At 45.3% G+C, this 16,078-nt stretch overlaps 1 protein-coding gene and 1 long non-coding RNA gene across 3 annotated transcripts in view; one reads left to right on the plus strand and one right to left on the minus strand.

Annotated features, from left to right (window-relative positions):
- The window catches only part of UNC5C (unc-5 netrin receptor C), a 374,301-nt gene extending 365,130 nt beyond the window's left edge, over nt 1–9,171 (plus strand). For both annotated transcript variants that reach the window (XM_014528684.1, XM_005880661.2), the window contains 2 exons: nt 4,496–4,674; nt 5,688–9,171. In XM_014528684.1, coding sequence (XP_014384170.1) covers nt 4,496–4,674; nt 5,688–5,853 — 345 coding nt within the window. In that variant the 3' untranslated portion in view covers nt 5,854–9,171. The remainder of the gene's footprint in view (nt 1–4,495; nt 4,675–5,687) is intronic.
- On the minus strand, nt 6,302–12,820 carry LOC106723796. The gene is made up of 2 exons (XR_001359512.1): nt 10,737–12,820; nt 6,302–10,358 (listed from the first exon to the last, which is right to left on the minus strand). It is a non-coding gene; the product is annotated as an uncharacterized LOC106723796 (long non-coding RNA).
- Nucleotides 12,821–16,078: the final 3,258 nt, after the last annotated feature.

Below are 16,078 nucleotides of genomic sequence, written 5' to 3' on the forward strand. Positions count from 1 at the left end.
GCCTGAGCCCGGCTCCTCATCAAAAGCTCCGACAAGGGGTGCACTGACGGACAAACCATTACCAAACAGAGAAAGGCTCCATTTGTGAGGTCTTTCTTCTCACAGGGCTCCTTCCTAGGGTCACCCGCAAGCTGGCAGGTGGACAGGGTCTCAGTGGCCATGTCCTGCCTCCCAAGCATGAGCTGACTTGCCAGGAATGTGCTGCTCCGCCTCCCCCTCCATTTAAGAATGAAAATGTCTGCCGGCTCCTGTGGCTCAGGGCTTGAACCAGGAGATCACTGTTGATTCCTTGTCAGGGCATATGCCTGGGTTGCAGGCTCCATCCCCAGCTGGGGGGCTAGGTCCCCAGTAGGGGGCATGCAAGAGGCAGCTGATAAATGATTCTCTCATCATTGATGTTTCTATCTCTCCCTCTCCCTTCCTCTCTGACAAGAGAAATATATTTTAAAAAAAAGAAGAAGAATGAAAATGTTTGAAAAGTATGGGCATAAGTGAATGTCAAAATGTAAATGAGAAAAGTTTTTGTGTGTTTTTTTAGAGGGATGGAGGAGTAATAACAGGGAAGCTACCCATCACCACCAAGAGAGAAACATGCCTTCTTCAAGCCTTTCATTCAGTTTTAGCTATAGAGGAAGATCTTATAGCCCCTGTTAACTATTAATACACAACACTTTTGTGTACATCGAGAATAAATAATATTTAAAATGTTCAAAGTAACATCACTCTGCTATAGCCCTCCCATCTATTGGCCTCTTCTGTTTTCTGCACTCTGTTCAAAGCGGCCATTGGAAAGCCTGGGTTTCCTAGTGGACTTTAGGAAGAGTCAGAATATGGGAGTGGAAAGCTGAATCTGCTGCGGACTGGGTGCTGAAAATGCGTGTTGTCACCCATAGCAGCTGTTTGGTTAATGGTGAGAAACCATATGCTTAACTAAGGGACTCACAACATCGAAGACAGATGGTACCCATATCACAAACGATTATTGTAATAAGCATTCTGTGAGTGTAAACTCCGCTTTTACCTGGAAGTGAAGGAAGAGCTAATAGGAACTGAAATTACTAGATGAAATTTAAATGTAACCGTAGAGGTGTATTTTTCTTTTGCCGCCAAGGCTGTTGTCAGCCATCTGATAAAAGAGACAAGACATTATGCCCTGTTGAGCTTGTTTCATCCACACAGAAGTGAACAGGCACAGTAGCCCGGACTAGAGACTCAGGCTGGAAGGTCCACGTGAAGTGGTGATGGTTCTCTATTCACTAGGAAAAGGCTGACAACATGGAGAGGTGAGCAGACCTTCCTGAAAGCCAAGCCTTCCTGGCCCTGGCCTTTGCCCTCAGATGTAGCAGTGAGAAGAGCCATACTCTTAGTCACATTTCGTTGGAAGGAAGCTCCACACACCACTCTGTGGGGTGGGCATCTTCCAGAAACTGGCTTCAGACCCTTTCTGTACTAGGAAAAATATTTTCTTTCATTCCAGCAAATATGAACTCAGTAGCTCCCATGTGCTGAGTATCACAGGAGTTCTGAGGATGACAAAAATACTCTCATCTCCAAGAAATTTGAGCAAAGGAAGTAACATATAAATACAGCCAGCATGCATAGGCAGACTCCAAGGGCTGCAGAGAGCTGGGGGAAGTGCTGTAAGTCTCCGGGTTGATGGGTGAATTTGCTCAGGGGAGGCTCAGGGGACTTGGTTTTGGTCCAGACTTTGAGGGGATTGCCTGGCGGAGATTATCTTAAAAGAGGTGCTAGGGACAGTGAGTGATCCAATCTGAGGAAAGTTTGAGTCACATCAAGGCAACCTAAGAAAGACTAGGGTCAGTGTCAGGTGGTGGGAGCACGTGGGCATGGGGCCCTTCCATCATGTCAGACCTAGCTCTGCACTTTCTAGGCATCACCTCTGGGACCTCATACCAGCTGACCAGGTAGATGGTGCTGATACCCCTAACTGCCTGATTAAAAGTTGGGGCTCCGTGTGGCAGGAGGGGCATGTAGTACTTCTCAATGAGGGGGTGGAGAGGCATCAGCTTGGCACTTTACGAAGATCAGTGTGGCAGACAGGGGTGGGGTGCAGGGAAGCAGGAGGAAGCTCCTGTGACCAACAGCAAGAAGAGTCTTTGGAGATAGCGCTGTGCAAAGCAGACCCCTCCCTGCAAGAAATGAACCTCCGGGGAGGCACAATCAGGGTGTGGTTGTATTTGAGGGACATGGTGGGTTTCCTCCTGGACTCTGGTGTTACTGTCCACACAAGAAGCAAGCAGGAACTCCATGTGGCGGATGGCAGTAAGCTGTGGAAATACCATGTGCTTTCTCTGCACCTTCCCCTCCCCAACCCGGACATACATGAGACATACATCGTTTGATGCCTAATGTAAGCTTGGGCACTTGGATTCGGACAGCCCCACCATAAAGCCATCGATAAACACCAAGCGCTCTCAGATAGCGCTTCTGGTTCCCTTCGTTGGAGCCCTGTGTCCTTGCGGACAGGAGCCCTCTCTCCTCGCAGTCCCTTGGGAGGAGCTCCGTGCTCGATGAAGGGAAAGAATTGTGGGTCATGTTTTCATTCAGCGATTCCAACTCCCATTGTTGCTTCTGTGTTTCCTACCAGTCTTTTAAAATCCTGGCATGTGCTGCTGGAGTGAACACAAAGGAGCAAATGAAATCCTGGGAGTCTCCATTTGCCAAGCTTTGGGTTTTGAAGCCAAACACTGTGATGGCAGCCAACACCACTGTATTACCACACACACAAAAATGTGCTTAGCTCTAATGTGCATATGCACCCTGTGCAGTGGGATTACACAAGCCTAGCAGTGACTATTGGCTGCTGATCCCGGAATGCAGGGTGCACTGTCAGTCAACACTGGGACCCAGAGGGCAGCCAGCCCCGCGCACAGGAGCAGCGAGGTGTGGGGGCTCTGGGCAGTGGCGGCACTGACCCCTTCTGGTGTTACTGTCCACACAGGAAGCAAGCAGGAACTCCATGTGGCGGATGGCAGTAAGCTGTGGAAATACCATGTGCTTTCTCTACACCTTCCCCTCCCCAACCCGGACATACATCAGACATACATCGTTTGATGCCTAATGTCAGTTTGGGCGCTTGGATTCAGACATCCCCACCATAAAGCCATCGATAAACACCAAGCGCTCTCAGATAAGGCTTCTGGTTCCCTTCTTCAGAGCCCTGTGTCCTTGCGGACAGGAGCCCTCTCTCTTCACAGTCCCTTGGGAGGAGCTCTGTGCTCGATGAAGGGAAAGAATTGTGGGTCATGTTTTCATTCAGGGATTCCAACTCCCATTGTTGCTTCTGTGTTTCCTACCAGTCTTTTAAAATCCTGGCATGTGCTGCTGGAGTGAACACAAAGGAGCAAATGAAATCCTGGGAGTCTCCATTTGCCAAGCTTTGGGTTTTGAAGCCAAACACTGTGATGGCAGCCAACACCACTGTATTACCACACACACAAAAATGTGCTTAGCTCTAATGTGCATATGCACCCTGTGCAGTGGGATTACACAAGCCTAGCAGTGACTATTGGCTGCTGATCCCGGAATGCAGGGTGCACTGTCAGTCAACACTGGGACCCAGAGGGCAGCCAGCCCCGCGCACAGGAGCAGTGAGGTGTGGGGGCTCTGGGCAGTGGCGGCACTGACCCCTGCGCCGAGCCCTGCAAGACACCGGAGTCTCCTTGATGGTTGGAGCTGTGTGTGTCTCCTCTATCCTCCAGCAACTCATTACGTACCCCAAGGAGCTACCTGCTTTAGAAAAAGAGAGAGAGGTGACATTTAAAGTAGATTAAGGAGATTTTCTTCCGTTATTGCTTTAATCGTTCCCAGGCAACATTTGCTTTTGCTTTTCCAACCGGCAGCAGATCAGAAAATGATTAGAGTTTCTCCTACAGATGAAATTCGGATTTTTACATTTGTGCTGTTTTATGAGCTGAAACTATTTTAAAAGCCCATGTATGGTTCTCTCTACTAAAATTAGATTTAAACAAAATAAGGGTGTACGGCCATGGGAAGAGGCCATTAGCAGCTTGCCCTATGGCAATATATTGCGTTCACCATTTTCTTCAAAAAATGAGTCTTAATTTGGTATCATTTAGAGAAGAGCTGTGTTCCATTTCATTCAACAGAAGCAGCCGGAGCCGTCTCCTGCAGAGGTTAGCCGAGAAGCTACTGGGGCATTTGCCTGGGGCTTCCCCCTCAGGGCCAGGCAGTCTCTTGAAGCTCTGAACTTGTGGCCTTCTGATCTCAGATCTGTTCAAGATCTGTTCACTCATACATAATCCAAGGCCATGCAAAGTCAGCCCAACATGTACCTTTCCTCCCAGCCAGCTCGCAGATAGCTAATCACAACTCCCAGGCAGGAAGAAGCCATTCTTACTGGGAAGAACAGTGGCCCCCATCCTCTTGTTATTGCTCAAAAAGGCATTATGGTGACTGGGACTGCTTTTGTCTCCGGAAATAATGCTGTGTTGTTCCTGTGCCTGAACTACAGGAACCCACTGGCATGGACTTGCCTCTGCTGGACCCCGCGAGCACCATCACCACCCTGACAGGCCCCAGTGCTTTCAGCATCCCTCCCCCGATCCGGCAGAAGCTCTGCAGCAGCCTGGATGCCCCCCAGACAAGAGGTCACGACTGGAGGATGCTGGCGCACAAGCTAAGCCTGGACAGGTGGGTATGGCCAGAGCCAGGACTAGTTTCTGTTAGACATAAGGCTCCAGGCTGGCAACGGTTAGACATAGGGCGGCGTTCTTTTTTTCCCCTTCATACATCTATTTACTTTCATTCTGCAAATGTGCATTATGCTTCTTCTCTGTATCTTGCAAACACATTGCTGAGAGAAATTCTGGGCTTATCTGACATTTATAAGTGTCAGCTTTTGTGATTCACTCTGCAAAGCGGATAGGCTGAATCCCCCTAAGTAATATATCCACTCACTAAAGTAGTTATTGTTCTCCGACTCCTGTAGAGCAGGACCTCCAGCCGCATGAGTCACTAATATGCAAAACGCAGCGTTGACATTCAGTTACAGGGAGACCTCAGAGGCCTGGTCCTTGTAAAACGTTGCCATCGCTACCAAGCGGGAGACACGGAGTGACCTGTCAAAGATGGTCAGAGCCTTTTCTGGAAGGAAAACCTAAGTCTCTTGATTTTCTGTTTAGGATGTGACCCATACACATGTTGTCTCTTAAATTATCTTACTCAGAGTTGAGGTTAACAAAGTTAAACATTACATTTCCTGTCTGGGGCTGATCTAATTAAGTATGGGCTAGTTGTTTAGGATGGTTCACTGTAAAACACAGTTTCTCTCTCAAGCGAGACCTAGAGACTTAACAGGCAAATGGAGAGACAGAAGGGGTTGTAAAAAGTAAAGAGAAAATTGCCCGGCTGGTGTAGTTAAGTGGTTGAGTGTCGACCTATGAATCAGGAGGTCACGGTTCGGTTCGATGCCTGAATTGCTGGCTCAATCCCATCATGCAGGAGGCAGCCTGGCCAATCCATGATTCTCTCTCATCAATGATGTTTCTCTCTCTCTCTCTCTCTCTCTCTCTCTTTCTCTCTCTCTCTCCCTCCCTCCCTCCATCCCTTCCTCCCTTCCTCTCTGAAATCAATAAAAGTATATAGAGAAAATAGATCTGTACATTATGCCATTAAGCAGCACATTTGCCCATTCCCAATTATAGGTACTTGAATTACTTTGCCACCAAATCAAGCCCCACTGGAGTAATCCTGGATCTTTGGGAAGCACAGAACTTCCCGGATGGAAACCTGAGCATGCTGGCAGCTGTCCTGGAAGAAATGGGAAGACATGAAACCGTCGTGTCTTTAGCAGCAGAAGGACAGTATTGACCCACGCCGGACTGAATGCACAGGGAGTCTGTGGCCGTCCCGGGGATCACAGCTGAGGAGGAAACCCAGACCAGACCAATGAGCTTCACAGGCAAGATGGCCGCTGGAGAGAGAAGGAAAACAGATACGAACTACCGCTATATACGCCCACTTTATGGGACCTCTTCCCCGGAGTTAAGAACAATTGTGTACATTTGTACCTTGAATTTAGAAACCAACCTAATTTTCCTCTTTGTTGGGCTGTATGCTGTGTGGTACAGGATCTTACAGTTTCCTAGGAAACGCTTTTTATTGCTATCCAGATATATGGATAAACTTTCTTAACAAACCCAATTTCTACAAACGTTGTTTACATCAAATTGGACAGGGATGCAGACACTGTCCATGGCTCGTTCTATTTTTGTTTAAATCATTTGAAGTTGAAGCTGTGGACGGTTTGTTGTGTCTATTTCAGATTAGTAATTCACAGAGAAATCACAGACTTTTGCTACAAATCACGTGCATCAAGTGTCTCAGATAATCCTCCCATCGTGTTCTGTTTCTAGAACTTGTAAAACCAGTGTTACTGTTTGTATCAGGGAAGTGGAGAATCTAAGTGTGAAGGAGAAATAGCTAAGAGTCCTTATTCCTTCAGGACACCCACCCGGTGCCCTCTGGGAATAAAGCTGCAGCGTTGCAGGAAAGACAGTGATTCACGTTCAACCACACAAACAAGCATTTCTTCACAACATGTGTGTTTGTAATATGCAATCTGAAGTGGTGTTTTTTAAGGTATCATTATTATCATTATTATTATTGATGAGTATTTACAAGTATTCTAGTAAAAGGCTTTTCTTTTAGCTTCGGTTTTTGTTAGCAGTACTGTTAGTATTTAGCTATTGACTAGACCTGCCTCACCTTCTCCCATAACAAGGTGGGCGTGGTCACCAGTTTAATTAAACAGTCATTGCTTCCTTGACCTTTCATCTTTTCCCACCATTTTGCCCCAGAAAGGTAGTAAATGCTTACTGGCTTTGTCCGTCTGTTCTTGCGGCTTGCTCAGGCAGGGTCTTTCTCCTCTGAGTCCTCTATTCAAGTTCACTTAATATTGGGGTCCTGTGGCCCCACACTGACTGCCCTCAGGACTCTCTCCCTTAGAGGCAGCGGGTTTGGAGGAGGCCTCTGACATGGAAATCAGGAGACCAATTCTCATTCTGGGTTTGTCATTGTCTAGCTGTGCTCCCTTGGGAAAGTCATTTAACCTCACCAGACCTCAGTGTCCTCGCCTGTTAAATAGTGGGGTGGGGTTAGAGAATCTCAAGGTTCCAAAACGCTGGGCCTCCACTCCAGTGCCATTCACCAGTGTGAAGACCACAGTGGACTCTGAGCTGGATCATTTAAAGATCCATCGAGGCTAGACTCTTATCCAGGCTACATTATGCCTTTCAGATAGTTCCAACTTGGAAGACAATGATTCTAACCTGTAACATATTTGTTATGCTTTCAAGTCTTGTCTTTGCGTCATTGGATTATGCTGTTCCCTGAGAGATGGCATCCTTTATTATCACTTTCGTTCCTCTCTTGGGACTATTTGCCTTCCTGGTTAGTAGCAAATTATGTTCTATTACTGTCTTGGTCAAAATTTTTAAATTAAAAAAATTTTTTAACTGAAAAATAGTTCATCAAGGGACTATTTTGTGTAAACTATGATACAGTATTTCCTTAGGACCATCACAGGCTCTTTGTTTTAGCACAGGGACTCAATTCATTCAGCAGGCGGGGATTAGAGAGTTAACAGCCCAGTGGCCTAGCCAAGATTGAAAAACAAGAAGCCACGCAGTTGAAGAAGAACCTTCAAAACATGGCTGTGGTTGACTTTTGGGCTAGAGGTGTCCAGGTTGCTGAATGGATTTGAATTAGAAGTAATTTCAGATATTTCTCCCTTCTTTCCACATATATTTCCTCTCCTGACTATTTTGGTGACTTCTAGATATTTCCAGCCCCCTCCATCTTTGTCACTGAGAAAATACTGATACCTTGATATGGAGACTTTTCTTCCAGACCTTTTATTTCTCATTTTCTGTTGTAGGTATGCATTCTATAACCAGTCTCTCTCAGGCCACTCCCTGCACCATATATAAAATATGTTACACTTATCATGAAAGGGAAAGATTGCACTAATAAACAATTTCAGTGGATAATATCTGTACCAATGCATATTTGACCAAAAGATAGTAAAATTGTATTCTACATTAAAAAATTGTAAATATATATTTTTTAAAATGGAGGAGGAGAAAAAAAGAGCTATTATCCATTGCTGCATCTTAAAATAACTTCTCAAGATTGCTCATCATTACTGGTTTGGGGGGGTTGTCATCTATGGAAATCAAGAATTAGAAATCTGAAGGCTTCTCAAAGGAACTTTCATGCCTAGTGAAAAGTAGAGAGGAGAAAATATCCAGCTATCCAGATAACCAATTCAAAACTTGAACTAGAAAAAAAATCATTAAAAAGTCATAAACTCAGAAATATTGAACACAGCAGGCAGGGACTATATTATCAAAGCCATCGAGGGCCTTTGGCGTTCACTTCAGAGGTTTCATGTTTTTGGATTCAGCATCCCAGCACCAGAAACAGGAAGAGTGGTTGATTCTTTATTAAGTAAGGTACTCATCTATCATCTGTTGTAGAACCCTGTTATGTTTCCTATCAAGTAAATGGCAACTTCCATACTTATAACGCACCACTTATGTCAGATAATCTTCACTATGAATTCTGATTTCCTTCTTTGGAAAAGTGTAATAACTTTTAGTTTGCTCTCAAACTTAGAAGCTCCAGAGCCAACATTTCATTTCAAGGGAGTCACTTCACCAACCATTCTATGTGACCAGTTCTGCCTCTCATGCTTATTTAGCTTGTGCAGAAAGACAAGGCTTACTTCATTTGGAAGGGAATACCTATCCCTTGTGCATGGTGCCATCTAGTGGTGTATAACACAATCTACTTTCAGTTTAATATAAAAACACTAAAAGTTGACAAAGGAACTGAAAACCTGCAGAGTCAATAGGGCCTTTATAACAAATAGATGTGCGGACACTTCACTTCAAATACAGTTTTCGTATTCTCACTTTTTTTCTTCTCAATTAAAGTACCCATATCAAAAATTGCATGTCATTATGAGCATATTATGTCATCAACTCATTCCAACATGACACATCTCAAGTCGGATTTTGATAATAGAAATACATAAGCATCTTTATAAAACAGTCTTTGAAGAATTGTCATTTTAACATTTATATTTTTCATTGGGCTTTATATTAAATCTTTATTTTAAATCTCCTTATTTTTGGTCCTCTAACATTTATTTCTGGAAATGTGAGATGCATCTGCTTGGAAAGAAATGTTTTATGTATGAAAATGAGTACCCTATGTCTAAGTAACTGAAAATTGTGGCTGTTTATCAAGGAGAAAAAAAAGAAGCTTCTTTCTTCTGAATTTGGGGACCTAAGGGCGGAAGTTTTCTTTTCTTTCTTTCTTTCTTTCTTTTTTTTTCCCTCACCGCACTCATTCAAATTTCCTTAAAGTGATCTGGAAAGACTAGAAGTTGGATTCAGAATTGATAACTGGGCACAAGGTGATGCGAATGTGTAACACCAAGGTCCTCCCAGCCAACAGCCTTTCCACACACAGTGTGACTGACTACCAACGTGGAACCCACCTCAGTTACCTAGAAAAAACCATCCCCCATCAGCCAGTGGAGGCTCCTCCAAGGCAGGGCAATATCTTGGGTGAGGTGTCCAATATTAAACTGCTTCACCATTGGCTATTTTCATCTATCCTACTATTCTGTAGATTTTCAATTCACAACATTCAAATAGTAGACCATTCTTTATGGAGACATCAGGGAGACTGAGTTCAGGACACTCTGGCAACTACACATGTAAGCATATATTTGAATGGCATTTCTCCTATTTCCTTCAAGGAAGCATTCCAATAATAGAATCAAACTTATTACTTCTTCTGGAAAGGATCAGACAAGGCTCTTTTCTTATGTACCCTCTGCATCTACATCAGGGACACAGCTGTGCTCTTGGTCCACTTACTCTTCTGTCATCAATGTAGGAGGAAGGGAGCCAGTAAGGGGATCACTATCTCCCCAGAATTTACAAGTGAATAAAAACCATATGAAGACCTGCAAGAGAGTGCAAAGGAGGTGGGGAAAGTTTCCAGCTTCAGGTTGAATGTCAGCTTTAGCTTTTGCTGAGCAGTTGCTCAAGACAACTTACCTGTTTCACTTAGAGACCTCAGTACAACTCCAAGGCTGATGCAAGACAGAAGGACCAGGGAAGCAGCTGAAATAAAATAGGGTTTAATCCATCTTCTTTGAGAAGAGAGGAACTTTTGTGAATCAGGAAGTGTTTGCTCAAAGCCAATTATTTACAAAGATGATAATAGTCAATGAGCATTAAAATTTATAGATCCAATAAGGGAATATTTTTATTCTTATCTCAAGGTAATAAAACTTTCTTTTTTTTTTTTTTTTTTTACAAGTGAATAAAAACCATATGAAGACCTGCAAGAGAGTGCAAAGGAGGTGGGGAAAGTTTCCAGCTTCAGGTTGAATGTCAGCTTTAGCTTTTGCTGAGCAGTTGCTCAAGACAACTTATCTGTTTCACTTAGAGACCTCAGTACAACTCCAAGGCTGATGCAAGACAGAAGGACCAGGGGAGCAGCTGAAATGAAATGGGGTTTAATCCATCTTCTTTAAGAACAGAGGAACTTTTGTGAATCAGAAAGTGTTTGCTCAAAGCCAACTATTTACAAAGATGATAATAGTCAATGAACATTAAAATTTATAGATCCAATAAGGAAATATTTTTATTCTTATCTCAAGGTAATAAAACTTTTTTTTTTTTTTTTTTTTAGCTTTCGAGTGCCTCGTAGGACCAACTATTACACATTGGGTTTTTTGTTTGTGTTTCTGTATATTCTTTTGTTTTTAACTTTACAGAGCTAATGTTGACTGAAATTCTTAAAACTTTGCCACTGTGCAATGAAGTGCTGTTTCTCTACCCTAAGAAATCTATTTGTATAATCTTTGACTGTAACGATCATTTTGAAAGATTTCCCTTGTATCTCTAAAGATTTTTTTTAAATGGAATAAGGCATAAGAGGAATAAATACATTGTAAGCAATGTTAATTTAAGCCTATGTCCCTACAGGTCAAGTAAACCAAACAAAGTCATAACTATTTCCAGAATTCATGCCTGATAACCTGCTATTTTTATAAAGTAGGGAGATGGCCTTATATGTCACTGGGTGGGTTTTCCCCATAGACCAAGTCTGGCAATTAACTTCCTGATCCTTTAGTCTTATCAACCTATGATTGCCTCCATTTCCAGAAAGCCTACTTCAAAAATTTGTCTTCAGAAGAATTGATGGCTCCCAGATTTCCCAGTGGCCTGTCACCTCCCTGTATTGATCTTTGGTGGGATAATAATGGGTTACTTCAACCAAATGTAATGTATGTCCCAGATGTAGTCCAGCATGGTCAAGGAAAACATCCCTGGGATGACAGAAACTCCACCCAGGGACTAGCACACAAAACCAAGCCCTGACGAGGGGCTATTTGCCATCCTCTGCCCCCGGGCCACTTGTGTATTGAGATCTGTCCAGAGGTCTTCCGAGTCAGGAATCCATGCTGAATGTCTTGAGGGTCATGGCCCACCAATTGTTGGGTAGAAAACAGGAAAGATGCCCTCAGATACCATCGGCTGCCCACCAGCCAAAGTATATGTTACAATATACCAGCTTCTCAACGTGCCATTTCAGATTTGTGCCTCGGCAAAATTATTAGCTCCAGGCCATAGCACTTCAGGGCCCCTTTCAAGTATGCCTCCATCCTATGTGTCATCATCCTTCAATCCCAAAGGTCTACTGGGATGGACACGGTCAGACCTGCTGTTGAACCCGACGGCACTGACCCCCGGTCATAACCCTCAGTGCTGGCCTTCAGAACCTGAATGGTGGGCATGTTTTGCTGATCAGTAGCCTACAGCATGAGGAGACCTGGGCCTCTGAACCTCAGCATGATGATGGGGCAACATCCAAGCACCATGACCTGAGCCATGTTGTCATGTTAAAACGCGTCTGTTTTACGGTAGAATGGCCTAAAAGAGCCAGGGAGCCAGGGCCCGTGGAAAACGCCTTTGCCCTTTTAGATTTTTAAAAAGTCTCCTATGACACCTGCTAATGTAGGGTTATAAATACAAGTGGTTACTCCTCCAGGCCTTGGAGAAGAAAGAGGACAGCAAAAGGAACGCGTGGGACATAAGATCTGTGATGTGCGCTCTCCCTTCATTCTTTCCTAGACCTGTTGGTGGGGAAGCCACACGCCCCCCCCCCCCCCCCCCCCCGCTGGGCAGCAGGGAACAGCATCCATCCGCGCGTGTGCTGGCGCAGTGCTGTGTGTTCACTGCGCTCAGTGCTGAGCTGCAGCGAGCTGCTGGCCTTCCTCTTGGCTCTTTCTAAAGAAGACAGCCAGTGTGTGTCAGAGGGGGAGCCCCACAGTCCCTGCTGAAGAGCCGGTGTCGTCCACCCGCTGTTCCCTTTGGAACAGTTCAAGGGCAGGGATGTCAGATGGAGGTCCGGGGCTTTGTCATTTTTCTTTTTTTAAACACAACAAGGCCACCTTGGTGTTTCAGACATGGGACGCTTCTTTTGTTGTTGCGGAGTTCCCTCTCGCTGTATCTTCTATGCAATTCCTTTTTCTAGAAAACCCGGGGAGGAGGAGTGCTCCGGGCAGGGCACCCGCCCGCCGAGGGGCCGCAGCAGAGGTGAGGGCCGGTGCCTCTGCTCTCTCTCTGGCTGCCCCTCCCCGTTCCCCTGCAGTCCCCTGGGTTTGTAACTTGCCTGCATTTATTCTGTCAGCCAACATGTACAAAATGTAAGAAAGAATTTTTAATCAGGTAATAAATTATATTTATAAGCAACAGAGAACGCTGTCTCTCATCTCTTCCTAGCAAAGCCCTTCTCCCCGAAGAGTCACCATGGGCTCCTTCGCGAGGACACAGCTGTTGGTATCTGCACGGGTGGCCATCACCAGCCCCTCGGGGACAGGGCCAGGTTCCAGCGTGTGGCTTCTCACATTGGAACCACGTGAGTGCCTGGGTCCCACTGCCAGAGGTTCTGAGGGGGGGGGGGTAGTTTTTAAAGCTCCCAGGTGATACTGCTGAGCAGTTGGTGGGGAGAACCAGACTCTTAGAACTGCTGCCTGAGGGGCCCCTGGGAGCTTGTGACTAAGAATATGAGGCCCTCCCCCACCCTGAGAGATCTGATTTTCAGTGAGGCACGCGAACCACTGCACTAAGAGGTGGGAGATGACGGGTGAGCCAGGCACACAGGATGCCCAGAGCTCTAGCAGAAGCCCAGCAGGCGTTCACCTTGGTACAGGACGCCGCCACTCCCTTCAGGTGAGCAGGAAAAAGGCCCCAAGTGTGCTGGAAAGCAGCTATGAGACCGAGGCGTGGCGGGGAAGGCAGCCCTGTCCCCGGGGAAAGAACTACCGCTGACCCTTGGACAGCAGGGGTTTGAACTGAACGGGTCCACTTACATGTGGGGTTTTCTCACTCAATACTGCATTTCCTCTTTGGATTTTCTTACTAACACCTTCTGTTCTCTAGCTTACTGTATTGTAAGAATACAGTGTACTATACCTATCACACACAAAATATCTGTTGACTGTTTACGTTATCAGTAAGGCTGCCGTCAACAGTAGGCTATTACTAGTTAAGATTCGGGGCGGGGGGGAGTGTCAAAAGTTACACATACAGTTTTGAACGTGCAGGGTTTTGACGCCCCTAACGCCAATGTTGTTCAAGGATCAATTATACTTGGAGAAGGGTGCCAGGTGGACTGCAACCAGCCCCGACCCCTAACAAGAAAGTGTTTGTGAGCAGCTGTGCCAACACTAAGAAATACCCCCTCACCCCGAACTGGGAGAGTGACTTAAGACTGATTCAAAGCTGGGGTTACAAGCTCAAATGTTTGCCAGGGCTCAGGAAGTAGTGACAATATACTGTATCAACTAAGAATAAAAGCGAGAAGTGAGTCCTGTGGCTGAACTAGAGAATTCAACTCCATGTCAGAGAATGAAAATTCAGTTACAGAATAAAACAGCACTTCACAAAGAAAACAGAGGGCAGCACAGACAGCCCAATATCAACCGGGGAGCCCCAACTTGGAACTTTGGTAGCTGGAGTTCCTGTTGGGAAAGCTGAGCCCAGGAGAGCATGAAATCACTTCCAAAGTCAAGGCTGACGGCCTGCCTCAAACCCGTCCGAGCTGAGGTCCCTGGAGAGGTGTGAGGCCTGGCCTCCCTCCGTGTCTGCGCCTCTGTGCCACCATCCTGAGGGGCTTCAGCAGCCACAAGGACAGACCCCAGGTGATTCCTCTTGGAATCTTCATTCTGACCACAGCCACTTTCTCAGAAACTGCTCATGTACCACTCACCCCCCTCAGGGTTCCCGGTCCTTTGACCCATCAGCTGGCTCCTCTTTAAACCCGTCCCTAGTGTGGACCATGTCAGATGATAGTAATCTTTATTTTCTATGACCCATTACTCCATAGGCCTGACAAACCCTACCCTGAATGAATCCAATTATTGCCACTTCCATGCCTACCCTTTGGGCTGCTGATAGACAAATGAAATCCTCAAACCACATGGATAAGTAGCACTATGAATTTCTAACAACAGCTAATGCTTCGTAATGGATGTGGGCTTACTTCATGCTTGATACACGGATCACTCCATTTCATCTTCAGATTCACTGCATGCAGTAGATATTAGTGTGATTCCTATCCTCGAGGGGAAGAAGCTGAGCCTACTGTCACTCAGCCAAGGGAATGAGTAAGCAGGAGTCACAGACAGGCTGTCCGGTGGTCCAGAGGCCACACTCCTGGCCACTCAGCCACACAGCATCAATGTTGATCAGCGTTGTCCACCACCATCGAGCTGTCACTTCTCACAGTACAATTCTCACTTCTTCAAACCACTGACTTCCTACCTTTCTTCTCACTCTCAGCAAATGACCGTGCCTCCTACTTACAGAGAAAACAGAAGCCATCAGACCATTGCTCTTGCTCCAGGTGTGTGCACTTACCTGCCTCACTCTTCAGGGCTGCCTTGTGATACAATGCGATAGTTTCAACATCAGAAAAAGGCACAACCATCAGATAACAGACACGTTCTTGCCAAGGGGAGAATGAAACCGTTTTATTTGGGGGAATGTTCAAACAAAGCCATATACAATTTGTAACAAATACAATAGTTGTTTGTTCCCTAGTCCTGAATAATTACAGTATATACAAATTCAATAAGGCACTGGTTCCCCAAAAGAACACAACGAGTCTTCTTTTGAAACAGACAACAAAACTCTTTATTGCCAACTCTTCTCCAAAAAAAAAAAAAAAAAAAAAAGCGTTAGACCTTTGTGCTAGACCAAGCTCAGATTTCGGTGAGTCTGACCTTCCACCACTAGCCTCAAAACTGACTCCCGATTATGAAGGAACAAGAAGGTAATCAACATGCGGAAAGAGAAAAGAAACCTGGTTACCAGTGAGAGGGAGTTGTTTCACTTTGGATTAGTATCATGAGCTTCCTGAAGAACCTTTACTAACATGGATTGTGGGAGTAACTAATTTGGGGGCTGTTTCTTTGGTTTTGAATGCTGCAGAGTGGAAAAGCATGCTGGGTTTGTTCAGGGCCCACAGCTCACTATGGAACAATCACAGATGGCTATATATGCCTCAAACACACAAGAGGTTATTCCTGAGGGAACAGCCAGCCTAACGCACTGGACAAAAGTAGGTATGTTTACCCTGAGAACGTGGACTATTCCTCTCTGCCTGTGAATGCCAGATGGAACACCCAGATGAAGCAGCTGCTATGCTTTGTATGCAAGCCATGTGGGACTAGCTTTATGATAACCAGGATAGTCACCTGCTGAAAATGCCCTTTATCCAGGTCATGGTAAATGCTGTTAAGAGGGCCCCTTTCACATGGACACCCCATATAATCTTATTGTTGCAAAACTGAAAAACTAAAAATCAAATTTGCTGTCACAACTTCCCCTCTGGGGTCTTACATCCTATATAATAAAAGGCTAATATGCAAATAGACTGAACAGTAGAACAACTGGAACAACCAAACAACCAGTGGCTATGACATGCACTGACTACCAGGGGG

This window comes from Myotis brandtii, unplaced genomic scaffold, assembly GCF_000412655.1.
Source record: "Myotis brandtii unplaced genomic scaffold, ASM41265v1 scaffold645, whole genome shotgun sequence".
Taxonomy (NCBI): Eukaryota; Metazoa; Chordata; class Mammalia; order Chiroptera; family Vespertilionidae; genus Myotis; species Myotis brandtii.